This window comes from Mustelus asterias, chromosome 18 (assembly GCF_964213995.1).
Source record: "Mustelus asterias chromosome 18, sMusAst1.hap1.1, whole genome shotgun sequence".
In the NCBI taxonomy this organism is placed as follows: domain Eukaryota; kingdom Metazoa; phylum Chordata; class Chondrichthyes; order Carcharhiniformes; family Triakidae; genus Mustelus; species Mustelus asterias.
In genome coordinates, this window is record NC_135818.1 from 25,100,959 (window position 1) to 25,115,000 (window position 14,042).

General features: G+C 44.6%; 1 protein-coding gene across 1 annotated transcript in view; it reads right to left on the reverse strand.

Moving 5' to 3' along the window:
- The window catches only part of LOC144506900 (spectrin beta chain, non-erythrocytic 5-like), a 78,725-nt gene that overhangs the window by 6,181 nt on the left and 58,502 nt on the right, over nt 1-14,042 (reverse strand). The window contains exons 27-29 of the mRNA XM_078233253.1: nt 13,259-13,350; nt 8,579-8,664; nt 3,090-3,153 (exon numbers count right to left, since the gene is read on the reverse strand). Of these exons, the coding sequence (XP_078089379.1) occupies nt 3,090-3,153; nt 8,579-8,664; nt 13,259-13,350 (242 nt within the window). The remainder of the gene's footprint in view (nt 1-3,089; nt 3,154-8,578; nt 8,665-13,258; nt 13,351-14,042) is intronic.

Consider the following 14,042-nt stretch of genomic DNA (forward strand, 5'->3'; position numbering starts at 1 on the left):
TACATGGACTTTAGCAAGGCCTTTGACAAGGTACCACATGGTAGGTTGTTGCATCAGGTTAAATCTGAAGGGATTCAGGGTGAGGTGGCTAAATGGATACAAAATTGGCTTGATGACAGAAGCCAGAGGGTAGTTGTGGAAGGTTTTTCAAACTGGAGGCCTGTGACCAACGGTGTGCCTCAGGGATCAGTGCTGGGTCCACTGTGATTTGTCCTTTATATTAATGATTTGGATGAGAATATAGGAGGCATGGTTAGTAAGTTTGCAGATGACATCAAAATTGGTGGCATAGTGGACAGTGAAGAAGGTTATCTCAGATTGCAACGGGATCTAGATCAATTGGGCCAGAGGGCTGACGAATTGCGGATGGAGTTTAATTTAGATAAATGCGAGGTGATGCATTTTGGTAGATTGAACCAGGGCAGGATTTACTCAGTTAATGGTAGGGCATTGGGGAGAGTTACAGAACAAAGAGATCTAGGGGGTACAGGTTCATAGCGCCTTGAAAGTGGGATCGCAGGTGGACAAGTGGTGAAGAAGGCATTCTGCATGCTTGGTTTCATGGGTCAGAATATTGAATACAGGAGTTGAAGTTGTACAAGACACTGATATGGCCACATTTGAAATACTGTGTACAGTTCTGGTCACCCTATTATAGAAAAGATATTATTATCTACTATTATTAACTAGAAAGAGTGCAGAAAAGATTTACTAGGATGCTACCGGGACTTGAAGGTTTGAGCTATAAGGAGAGGTTGGATAGACTGGAACTTTTTTCTCGGAGCGTAGGAGGCTGAGGGGTGATCTTATAGAGGTCTATAAAATAATGAGGGGCATAGATCAGCTAAATAGTCAATACCTTTCCCCAAAGGTAGGGAAGTCTAAAACTAGAGGACGTAGGTTTGAGGGGAGAGATACAAAAGGGTCCAGACAGGCAATTTTTTCATCCAGAGGATGGTGAGTGTCTGGGACAAGCTGCCAGAGGTAGTAGTAGAGGCGGGCACAATTTTGTCTTTTAAAATGCATTTAGATAGTTACAGGGTAAGATGGGTACAGAGGGATATGGGCCAAATGCGGGCAATTGGGATTAGCTTGGTGGTTTTAAAAAAAAGAGCGGCATGGACAAGTTAGGTAGAAGGGCCTGTTTCCATGCTGTAAACCTCTATGACTCTATAAGACCAATGCTCACTTTTTAAACTTTTCTTTTTCTATCTCTCTCAACTTTTACTATGTTTTTATATTTCTACCTAGCTTTCTATCATACTCTAATTTTCCCTCCTTATTTATCTTTTAGTTATTCTTTGCTGTTTTTTATATTCTGTCCAATCTCCTCACCTGCCATCCATCCTTGCTCAATCATATGCTTTTTCTTTAAGTTTGATACTAACTTTAACATCTTAGTCTTCTCCAATTTTTCTTTCTTTTTGGAATGTATCTATTTTGTTAATTCTGAAACATCTTTTAAATGCAAGCCACTGCATCTCTACTGACCTATAGTTTCACCTAATTTGCCAGTTGTCTTCAGCTAGCTCTATTTTCATGTCCTCATAATTTCCCATATGTAAGATTAAAATACTAGTCTTAGACCCACTCTTCTCTCCCTCAAACTGAATGTAAAATTCAATTATATTATGATCGCTGCTACCTATGTGTGTCTTTACCATGAGGTCATTAACAAGTTCTATCTCATTGTACAATACCAGGTCGAGTATAGCCTACTCTCTGCTTGGCCCCAGAATGTGCTGTTCTAAGAAACTATCTCGAAAACATTCTATGAACCTCTCATCTAAGCTGCCTTTGCCCATCCAAGTTTTCCAGTCTACATGTGAATTAAACCCCCCCCCCATGATTATCACCATACATTTATGACAAGCTCCAGTAATCTCTTATTTTGTACTCCGTCCTCCCTTGTGGCTACTGTCAGGGAACCTGTACACCACTCCCACAAGTGTCTTCTTGCCTTTATCATTTTTCATCTCTATCCAAACCGATTCTACATCCTGGTTTCCTGAACTTAGATCATCCCTCTCTATTGTGCTAATACTATCATTAATTAACAGACACCCCCCCCCCCCCCCCCAACCTTTTCCTAGCTTCCTGTCCTTCCTAAATGTCATATGCCCTTCAATATTCAGATCCTAACCGATGTCATCCTGCAGCCATGTCTCTGTGATGGCTGTCAGATTGTACTTACTTATTTCAATTTGCACCATCAGTTCACTTGTTTTGTTTCTGTTACATGCATTACCACTGGTACTATTTTAATCCTTAGAAATAGAACAGATCTTAACCACTTACCAGATACTCACCAAACAACTAGCATCTTCTCCTGTGGCAGAGTAAGAACAATTGCAACAGGGTGAAAATGTTAGAAAAAGCAAAAGGAGCACCTCCTTCCCTTAATTTCCTCACCCAATTCCCAGCACTCAAGTTGCACTGAAAGGCCTGTATGTTTATGCTCTGAAACTTAAGAGTCAGCTCAATCCCATGTTCAGAAAAAATGGTTTATGCTAGTTTACTTAATTAACTAACTTCAACTGCTCTCCAGTGGAGAGCTTGTATATCCCTGCTTAAGTTTGGATGAAATTTACAATATAAACAGTAAATTTCAGCCAGATGCTAAATGTTGAATACAAACAAAATTAGAATTTTATAAAAAGATTAAGATTCTCTCTCACTCACCCATCCAATGATCGTCAGTAGCACTGCATGATCGGCATGATCTGTGCTGCAACCAGGAGCCCTCAGTTGGGCTCAATGACTCAATTGGGAGGGAAACAGCATGGTTTCTGTACCTGACAGTGAAGATGTATACATGTACTAGGTACATACGTGTGTGTGTGTATACGTGCATGTGTGTGTGCCAAGGGAGATCTAGATTGGATTTGGAATAGTTGACTAGTGTACTAATGGCATTCACTGTCTTGGTTTCCACAGGACGAATGGATGAGGTATAAGAGAAGGAACTGTGGAATTTTAATTCCATTACAATTAATTTCTCCAAGAGGCAAGGAAATATTTACAGCCCCTGCTTGTATGGCATGAGATTGTAATGGGGCCTCGGGTAATGTAAGGGACAATCTACTCACCAGGAGATTTGTGGAGACTGTGAAGGAGAGATATTGTCAGATGGCAAGCTTGCTTCACTAGAACCTGCAAAACAGCACAGGAAAAATCAACATCCAGCTGCAGTAACCCCAGGCTTGTAATAGGTTACATTTCAGAGAGTGCAAATATCACTATGACTGTTCTGTACTTAGTCCAACACTTAGCTCACTCCTCTACGATTGACTGCTCCATACTCTGGAGACTATCATTGACCAGTTTGTACTCTGGTATCCATCCAACTACGTGGAAAATTTCTCAGGTATCTCATCCACAAGAAGTAGGTCAAATTCAATCCAGCCAATTACTGTCCTGTCAGTCTACACTCGATCATCAGCAAAGTGATAGAAGGTACCGTCAACAGTGCTATCAAGTGGCACCTACTCAGCAATTATCTGCTAACTGATGCTCAGTTAAATTCTGCCAGGACTATTCACCTAGCCAAGCTATTCCAGTCCAGCTACAACTCTGGCATCTACTCAAAAAATGTGGAACATCACCCAGGTATGTTCTGTCAATAAATAGCAGGACATATCCAATCAGGCAAATTACCGCCCCATCAAACTACTCTGGGTCATCAGAAAGTGATTGAAGGTATTGGCAGTGCTATCAAACGGCACTTACACAGCAATAACATGGTCACTGATGATCAGTTTAGGTTCTGTTCGGGCCATTTGGCTGCTGACTTCATTACAGTTTTGGTGCAAACATTGACCTCACCTTTTGAGTTCAGTTCTTTTGTCTGAGTGACTTGGCATCACGGCAATGTTTGGCCGAGCGAGGCATCAAGGAGCTCTAGCAAAATCGAAGTCAATAGGAAAAAGGGAAAACTCTCTACTGGTTGGTGCCATATCTAACACAAACAAAGATGACTCTGGTTGTTGGAGACCAATCATCTAAGAACCTGGAAATTGCTGCAGGAGTTACTCAGAATAGTGTCTCTCGGCCCAATTATGTTCAGCCACTTCATCAGTGGCCTTCCCTCTATCATAAGTTCAGAAGTATGAATGTTCAGTGATGATTGCACAATGTTCAGTTCCATTTGCAACTTTTCAAACTCTGAAGCAGTTCATGCCTGCCTCCAGCAACACCTGGATAACATTCAGGCTTGCACTGATAAGTGGCAGGAAATGACCACAGATCACAGAAATCATACAGAGAAAAAGGCCACTTGGTCCATCATGTTGGCACTGGCCAAAAAACCAGCCAGCTAGCCTAATCCCACTTTACAGCAGTTGTCACGTAGCTGAGAGGTTATAGCATGTGAGGTGCATATTGGACATCTTTTAAATGAGTTGAGGATTTCTGTCCTACTCGCCTTTCACCTCTGGGTGAAAAGATTTGTCTTTATCTCCCCTCTAATCTTTCTACTTATCACTTTAAAATGCCCCCGATCACTGACCTCTCTGCTAAGGTAAATAGGTGCTTCCCATCCGATCTATTCAGGCCCCTCCCAGTTTTGTACATCTCAATCAAATCTCTCCTCAGCTTCTCTGTTCCAAAGAGAACAACCCCAGCCTATTCAATCTTCCCACATAGCTGCATTTTTCCAGTCCAGGCAATATCCTCATAAATCTCCTCAATATCCTCTCCAGTGCAATTACAACCTTTCTGTTATGAGTTCATCAGAACAGTATTCAAGTTGTGGCCTATGATTTATACAATTCCAACATTACCTCCCTGCTCTGATATTCTATAACTTGGCTAATAAAGGAAAGGAAAAAACTGCCCTGCTACCTTCAGGGATCTGTGGATATTCACGCCTTAGGTTCCTCACTTTATACCTCTTGGTAACCTCCAAATAGTGGTGTATTCCTTTGTCTTGTTTGACATCCTCAAATGCGTCACTTTGCACTTCACTGGGTTGAATTCTATTTGCCACTTTTCTGCCCACCTGATCAGTCCATTGATACCTTCCTGCAGTCTATAGCTAACCTCCTCATGATTAATTATTTGGCCAATTTTTGTGTCATCTGCAAACTTCTTGATCATACCCTGAACATTTATGTCCAATTCATTAATACATACCAGAAAACGCAGGAGGCCTAGTACTGAGCCCTGCAGAACCCCACTGGAAACAGCCTTGCAGTTGCAAAAAATCCTGTCAACAATTACCCTTTGTTTCTTTACACGAAGCCAAATTTATATCCAGCTTGCTACATTCCCCAAGGTTGCATGGTCTTTTTTTTAACCAGTCTGCCATGCAGGATCTTGTTACTAGCCTTGCTAAAATCCATGCAGACCACATCAACTGCATTATCCTCAGCAATCCTTATTATTTCCTTTAAAAGTTCAATCATGTTAGTCAGACACAATCTTCCCTTAACAAATCCATGCTGGTTGTCCTTGATTAATCCTTGAATTTACAAGGGACAGTTTATCCTGTTTCATAATTGATTCCAATAATTTGCCTACTACTGAAGTGAGACTGACATAAAGGAGCAAAAAGAAAACCTAAAAGGATGTTGGTATGGTTTTTAATGAATACCATGTATCTGTCTTCATAAAAGAGGGACGTGCAGATATTGTAGTTAAGGAGGAGTGTGAACATGAGATGTGGTAAACGTAGTGGAAGAGGAAGTATTAATGGGATTAGCATCCTGAAAGAGATACATTCCGAGGCTGGATGAAATGTACCTGGGCTGTTAAAAGAAGCCAGGAAGGAAATAGTGGAAGGTCTGACAATCATTTTCCAATCCTCATTGGATATAGACATGCTGCCAGATGATTGGAGGACTGCTAACATACTCTTGTTTACAAAAGGAGCAAGGGATAGACCGAATAATTACAGACACTCTAACCATAGTTGTTGGCAAATTGTCAGGCGGCACGGTAGCATAGTGATTAGCACTGCTACCTCACAGCACCAGGGATCCGGGTTCAATTCCCAACTTGGGTCGCTGTCTGTGTGGAGTTTGCACGTTCTCCCTGTATCTGCATGGGTTTGCTCCGGTTTCCTCCCACAGTCTGAAAGACGTGCTGGTTAGGTGCATTGACCCGAACAGGCACCGGACTGTGGTGACTTGGGGAATTTCACAGTAACTTCATTGCAGTGTTAATGTAAGCCTTACTTGTGACTAATAAATAAACATTTACTGTACTTTATTGGAATCAATTCGGAGACCCAAGATAAACTGTCGCTTAGAAAAGTATGAATTAATCAAAGATAGCATGGATTTGTTAAAAGATCATGTCTGACCATCTCCAAGAATGGAGCATCTAACTATTTTCCCTTAACATTCAATGACATTACCATCACTGAATCTTCCAACATCAATGTCCTTGGGGTTACCATTGACCAGAACCTTAACTGGGTCAGTCACATAAATACTGTGTCTACAAGACCAGGTCAGAGGCTACAGCAAGTAACTCACCTCCTGATTCCCCAAAGCCTGTCTAGCATCTATAGGGCACAAGTCAGGAGTATGATGGGATACTCTCCACTTGCCTGGATTAATACAGTTTGACACCATCCAAGATAAAGCCACCCGCTTAATTGGCATCCCATCCAGCACTGGCACCCAATGGCAGCAATATGTACCATATAAAGATGTATTGCAAAATTTCACCGAGGCTTCGTCACCAGCACCCCTCCCAGTAGAAGAACAAGAGCAGCAGACGCATGGGAACACCTTCACCTGCAAGTTCTCAAAGTCACCACCATTGTTATTTCAAAATATATCACCATTCTTTCACTGAGCTGAGTCAATATCCTGGAACTCCCTAACTAGCAGCACTGTGGATGCACCTACATTTCTCAGATTGCAGTGAATTAAGAAGGCAACTCATTAATACCTTGTCGAGGGCAATTAGGAATGGGCAACAAAAATTGCCCTTGCCTATGAAACTCATATCTCATGGATAAACAAGGAGAAAACTTTGTCCCTCCTCTATCACTGACCACTCTGTAATGAGGTCTGGAGCTGAGTGGTCTCGGCGGAACCCAAATTTAGCATTGGTGAGCAATTTACTAGTAAGTGACACTCGATAGCACTGTCAATGGAACTTTGCATAACTTTGCTGATGATGGGGCAGTAATTGGCCAGATTACATTTGTCCTATTCTTGGTGGACGGGACATACCCGGGCAATTTTCCACATTGTTGGGTTGATACCAGTGTAGTAACTGTACAAGAACAGCTTAGCTAGGAGTACGGCTAATTCTAGAACACAGATCTTGAAAGGGAGATCACATTGCTCTGGTCCTACTGGGAATTTCTGCACTTCTTTTAATCTTAATTTGCTGTTTAATTCTTTTATCACATGGGAAGTAAATGTCAGCTTCTTAAAGCTACGCTCCGTGTGCTGTATCTGCTAAATGCAGTAAGAAGTCTCACAACACCAGGCATCTCCACATCATCTGCTAAATGCCCCAGGGCATGTGTAACTCTGCATCACAGTGGGCAAGTTTTAAGGAGAAGGTGGCATCCCAGATATATTGGCCCCAGGGCTATAAAATGTATACAGCCAGATAATTGGTGAAGGTTAGAGCTTTAATTCCTTAAGGAGACTGTTACTGCTCTTTGCATAGTCCCATAGCCAAACAAGCACAGTTGTGGTGAGACCATCCAAGCAAAAGGCACCTGCAGTAGGTAGCACCATGGGCAAGCCATTCAACTGTATTCTCATGGGAAACACAGAGCCACACAAGACAAGCAGTACTGTTGTTGTCTGTCGACATGTCCCAAAGTGCAGTGCTTTATTGAATTGAGAACACAGTCCTAAGCTCTGACTCCCATTGCTGCTCAATTTCACCATCAGAAACATGACCACAGGGATTGGGTCATCCTGCCAAAGGCCATATTTTGCCACTACTATGATCCTGTCATGTGAGACCAATTTCAATGGCCAGGAAGGCTGACAGGGGCCAAGAATGCCCAATGCAGCCATGCCTGATTACCCCAGAGGCTTCCAAGGAGAGGACCCGAGAAACAATTTTCAGTAGACCCAAGCTGGAACCAGTGAGCTAGTGTAACAGAAATGTAAGGTTCAGCTGTCTGCATTATGCAGCTGGGATCTGCAATTGGCTCCTGCCATGGAATCTAAAATTGGAGCTTCATTCTCGCTACTCTGGTCAGTTCGCCCCCTCCTTCAAAAATCTCCTCTACACCTATCCTGATGGTTACCAATCCTCACACTCTTCCACAACTGTCAGGTTCATTTCTGAAAAACACTTTGGGATGTTTCAAAGGGATTTAATAGTTGCAAATAGCTGTGGGCTTCTGTCATTCTGAAATCTGGAAAAGTGAGACCCTTACAACCAACAACAAATTGCATTTATATAAGTTCCTTTAACGTAGTAAAACATCCCAAGGCAAAGGAGTATAATCAGACACCGATTCTCAAAAGAAAATTTCAGGACGGGTGACTTTGGTCAAAGAGGTAACTTTTAAGAAGCATCTTAAATGGAGAAAGAGACAAAGAGGCCACTGAACACGGTGACAGCTGAGGGCCACCCTCCCAAACTCAGTTACCTGCATTGTTCCTGATCTTCTGGATCCACTCATCCATCAGTTTGCCCGACGGAGCAGAGAAGAGATATTCAGCCTCATCACTGAGCCTAGGGAAACACATTGCATTCAGATTGTTTACTGCAGAGGCTCACACAGCAAACACATCAAGGTGGAGGTGTACAGACTCTCACACATACAGTGAGGGTATAGTATCATACTACTTACTACTACTATGATATTATACCCTCACTGGGTATATGCATAAACATGATGTGGAGATGCCGGCGTTGGACTGGGGTAAACACAGTAAGAAGTCTCACAACACCAGGTTAAAGTCCAACAGGTTTATTTGGTAGCACAAGCCACTAGCTTTCGGAGGGCTGCCCCTTCATCAGGTGAGTGGGATTTCAGTTCACAATAAGGGCATATAAAGGCACAAACTCAATTTACAAAATAATGGTTGGATTGCAAGTCTTTACAGGTAATCAAGTCTTAAAGGTACAGACAATGTGAGTGGAGAGAGGGTTAAGCACAGGTTAAAGAGATGTGTATTGACTCCAGCCAGGACAGTGAGATTTTGCAAGCCCAGGCAAGTCGTGGGGGTTACAGATAGTGTGACATGAACCCAAGAGGTTGAGGCCATCCTCATGTGTGTGGAACTTGGCTATCAGTCTCTGCTCAGCGACTCTGTGCTGTCGTGTGTCATGAAGGCCGCCTTGGAGAACGCTTACCCGAAGATCAGATGCCAAATGCCCGTGACCGCTGAAGTGCTCCCCAACAGGAAGAGAACACTCTTGCCTGGTGATTGTCGAGCGGTGTTCATTCATCCGTTGTTGTAGCGTCTGCATGGTCTCCCCAATGTACCATGACTCGGGACATCCTTTCCTGCAGCGTATCAGGTAGACAACGTTGGCCGAGTTGTAAGTGTCTGTACCGTGTACCTGGTGGATGGTGTTCTCACGTGAGATGATGGCATCCGTGTCGATGATCTGGCACGTCTTGCAGAGGTTGCTGTGGCAGGGTTGTGTGGTGTCGTGGTCACTGTGCTCCTGAAGGCTGGGTCGTTTGCTGCGGATAATGGTCTGTTTGAGGTTGTGCGGTTGTTTGAAGGCAAGAAGTGGGGGTGTGGGGATGGCCTTGGCGAGATGTTCATCTTCTTCAATCACATGTTGAAGGCTCCGGAGAAGATGTCTTAGCTTCATCGCGCCGGGCAAGTACTGGACGACGAAGAGTACTCTGTCCGTCGTTTCCCGTGTTTGTCTTCTGAGGAGGTCGGTGCGGTTTTTCGCTGTGGCGCGTTGGAACTGTCGATTGATGAGTCGAGCGCCATATCCTGTTCTTATGAAGGCATCTTTCAACATCTGGAGGTGTCTGTTGCGATCCTCCTCATCTGAGCAGATCCTGTGTATACGGAGGGCTTGTCCGTAGGGGATGGCTTCTTTAACGTGTTTAGGGTGGAAACTGGAGAAGTGGAGCATCGTGAGGTTATCCGTGGGCTTGCGGTACAGTGAAGTGCTGAGGTGACCGTCCTTGATGGAGATGCGTGTGTCCAAGAATGCAATCGATTCCGGAGAGTAGTCCATGGTGAGTCTGATGGTGGGATGGAACTTGTTGATGTCATCATATAGTTGTTTCAGTGATTGTTCACCATGAGTCCAAAGGAAGAAAATGTCATCGATGTATCTAGTGTATAGCATCGGTTGAAGGTCCTGTGCAGTGAAGAGGTCTTGTTCGAACCTGTGCATGAAGATGTTGGCATATTGAGGTGCGAATTTAGACTCACCATGGACTACTCTCCGGAATCGGTTGCATTCTTGGACACACGTATCTCCATCAAGGACGGTCATCTCAGCACTTCACTGTACCGCAAGCCCACGGATAACCTCACGATGCTCCACTTCTCCAGCTTCCACCCTAAACATGTTAAAGAAGCCATCCCCTACGGACAAGCCCTCCGTATACACAGGATCTGCTCCGATGAGGAGGATCGCAGCAGACACCTCCAGACACTGAAAGATGCCCTCATAAGAACAGGATATGACACTCGACTCATCAATCGACAGTTCCGATGCGCCACAGCGAAAAACCGCACCGACCTCCTCAGAAGACAAACACGGGACACGGCAGACAGAGTACCCTTCGTCATCCAGTACTTCCCTGGAGCGGAGAAGCTATGACATCATCTCCGAAGCCTTCAACATGTCATTGATGAAGACGAACCTCTCGCCAAGGCCATCCCCAAACCCCCACTTCTTGCCTTCAAACAACTGCACAATCTCAAACAGACCATTATCCGCAGTAAATTACCCAGCCTTCAGGAGAACAGTGACCACGACATCACACAACCCTGCCACAGCAACCTCTGCAAGACGTGCCAGATCATCGACACAAATGCCATCATCTCACATGAGAACACCATCCACCAGGTACATGGTACATACTCTTGCAACTCGGCTAATGTTGTCTACCTGATACGCTGCAGGAAAGGATGTGCCGAGGCATGGTACATTGGGGAGACCATGCAGACTCTACGACAACAGATGAATGAACACCGCTCGACAATCACCAGGCAAGAGTGTTCTCTTCCTGTTGGGAAACACTTTAGCGGTCACGGGCATTCAGCCTCTGATCTTCGGGTAAGCGTTCTCCAAGGCAGCCTTCATGACACACGACAGCGCAGAGTCGCTGAGCAGAGACTGATAGCCAAGTTCCGCACACATGAGGACGGCCTCAACCGGGATCTTGGGTTCATGTCACACTATCTGTAACCCCCACGACTTGTCTGGGCTTGCAAAATCTCACTAACGGTCCTGGCTGGAGACAATACACATCGCTTTAACCTGTGCTTAACCCTCTCTCCACTCACATTGTCTGTACCTTTAAGACTTGATTACCTGTAAAGACTCGCATTCCAACCATTATTTTGTAAATTGAGTTTGTGTCTTTATATGCCCTGTTTGTGAACTGAAATCCCACTCACCTGATGAAGGGGCAGCGCTCCGAAAGCAAACAGCTTGTGCTACCAAATAAACCTGTTGGACTTTAACCTGTTGTTGTGAGACTTCTTACTGGTATATGCATAAACACCAGAATAAACATGTTAAATTTGATGGAGCCAATGTATGTCAGTGAGCACAGGGGTGATGGATGAATGGGACTTGGTGTGAGATCGGACACAGACACAAAGGTTTGGATCACCTCAAACCTAGAGTGTAGAACCTATGAAGCCAGTCAGGAGTGCATTGGAATAATCAGATCTAGGGGTAACAAAGGTATGGCTGAGATTTTAGTAGCAGATGAACACACTGTGAACTCCTCATTAACATCTTCTCCTTGGCTTGAACGAGGCAGAATTCCAGTGAATGTCTGGTTCAGTTTGTCCTGATGTGGAGATGCCGGGGTTGGACTGGGGTAAGCACAGTAAGAAGTCCCACAACACCAGGTAAAAGTCCAACAGGTTTATTTGGTAGCAAATACCATAAGCTTTCGGAGCACTGCTCCTTCGTCAGATGGAGTGGAAATGTGCTCTCAAACAGGGCACAGACACAAAATCAAGTTACAGAATACTGATTAGAATGCGAATCCCTAAAGCCAGCCAGATCTTAAAGATACAGACAATGTGAGTGGAGGGAGCATTAAACACAGGTTAAAGAGATGTGTATTGTCTCCAGACAGAACAGCTAGTGAGATTCTGCAAGCCCAGGAGGCAAGCTGTGGGGGTTACTGATAGTGTGACATAAATCCAACATCCCGGTTTAGACCGTCCTCATGTGTGCGGAACTTGGCTATCAGTTTCTGCTCAGCGATTCTGCGCTGTCGTGTGTTGTGAAGGCCGCCTTGGAGAACGCTTACCTGAAGATCCAAGGCTGAATGCCGTGACTGCTGAAGTGCTCCCCCACAGGAAGAGAACACTCTTGCCTGGTGATTGTCGAGCAACGTTGTCTACCTGATACGCTGCAGGAAAGGATGCCCCGAGGCATGGTACATTGGGGAAACCATGCAGACGCTACGACAACGGATGAATGAACACCGCTCGACAATCACCAGGCAAGACTGTTCTCTTCCTGTGGGGGAGCACTTCAGCAGTCACGGGCATTCAGCCTTGGATCTTCAGGTAAGCGTTCTCCAAGGCGGCCTTCACGACACACGACGGCGCAGAGTCGCTGAGCAGAAACTGATAGCCAAGTTCCGTACACAAGAGGACGGCCTAAACCGGGATGTTGGATTTATGTCACACTATCAGTAACCCCCACAGCTTGCCTCCTGGGCTTGCAGAATCTCACTAGCTGTTCTGTGTGGAGACAATACACATCTCTTTAACCTGTGTTTAATGTTCCCTCCACCACATTGTCTGTACCTTTAAGACCTGGCTGGCTGTAGGGATTCGCATTCTAATCAGTATTCTGCAACTTGATTTTGTGTCTCTGTGCCCTGTTTGAGAGCACATTTCCACGCCATCTGACGAAGGAGCATTGCTCCGAAAGCTTATGGTATTTGCTACCAAATAAACCTGTTGGACTTTAACCTGGTGTTGTGAGACTTCTTACTCAGTTTGTACTCCCAGTATGTCGGTACAATGGGTAGTGAGAGAGTTAGAAGCAAATGTTATCCTTTCCGCAGTGTTCTCTGAGGGGCACGCTGTGGCACGTCCTCCCACATCCAGTAAAGCTTGGTTCTCTTTGCTCAGCTGATGTCACGTACCGTAAGCGGAAAGTGTGTTTCTTCTTGCTGTAGTCAGCAACTTCCTCACACCTGGCATCGGCGACAGTGAGAGATGGAGAGCAAGGGGAATCCTGCAGAGAGCAAGGGGAACACACAATGCTTCATCAGGGAGTGCTGAGAGAGAACAGGTCAATACACAGAGTCTAGTCCTTGGGTGTTTAAAGGAAATTAAACAACACAGATAGGGAGTTCTTAAAGGGGACTGGGCAGCAGTCAAAGCTTAGAAAGAAAGACTTGCATTTACTTAGTGTTTTTCACAACCACTGGACATTTCAAAGTGCTTTATAACCAATGATGTACTTTTAAAGTGTAATCACTGTTAAAAGCAGCAGCTAATTTTCACAAAGTAAGTTCCCACAAAGAATAATGTGATAATGAACAGATAATCCTTTTTTAAGATGTTAATTGAAGGATAAATATTGGACACCAGACCAGGAATAACTCCCCTAGCAGTGACATGGGAACGCTCAGCTCCAACTAAATTGGCCGATGGGGCCTCAGTTTAACATCTCATCTGAAAGATCTGACAGTGCAGCACGCCCTCACTAATACACTGGAGTGTCAGCCTTGATTTTTGTGGCAGCACAGTGGCACATTGGTTAGCACTGCTGCCTTACAGCGCCAGGGACCTGGGTTCGATTCCTGGCTTGGATCATTGTCTGTGCGGAGTCTGCACGTTCTGCCCATGTCTGCGTGGGTTTCCTCCGGGTGCTTCAGTTTCTTCCAACAGTCCAAAAGATGTGCTGGCCATGCTAAATTCTCC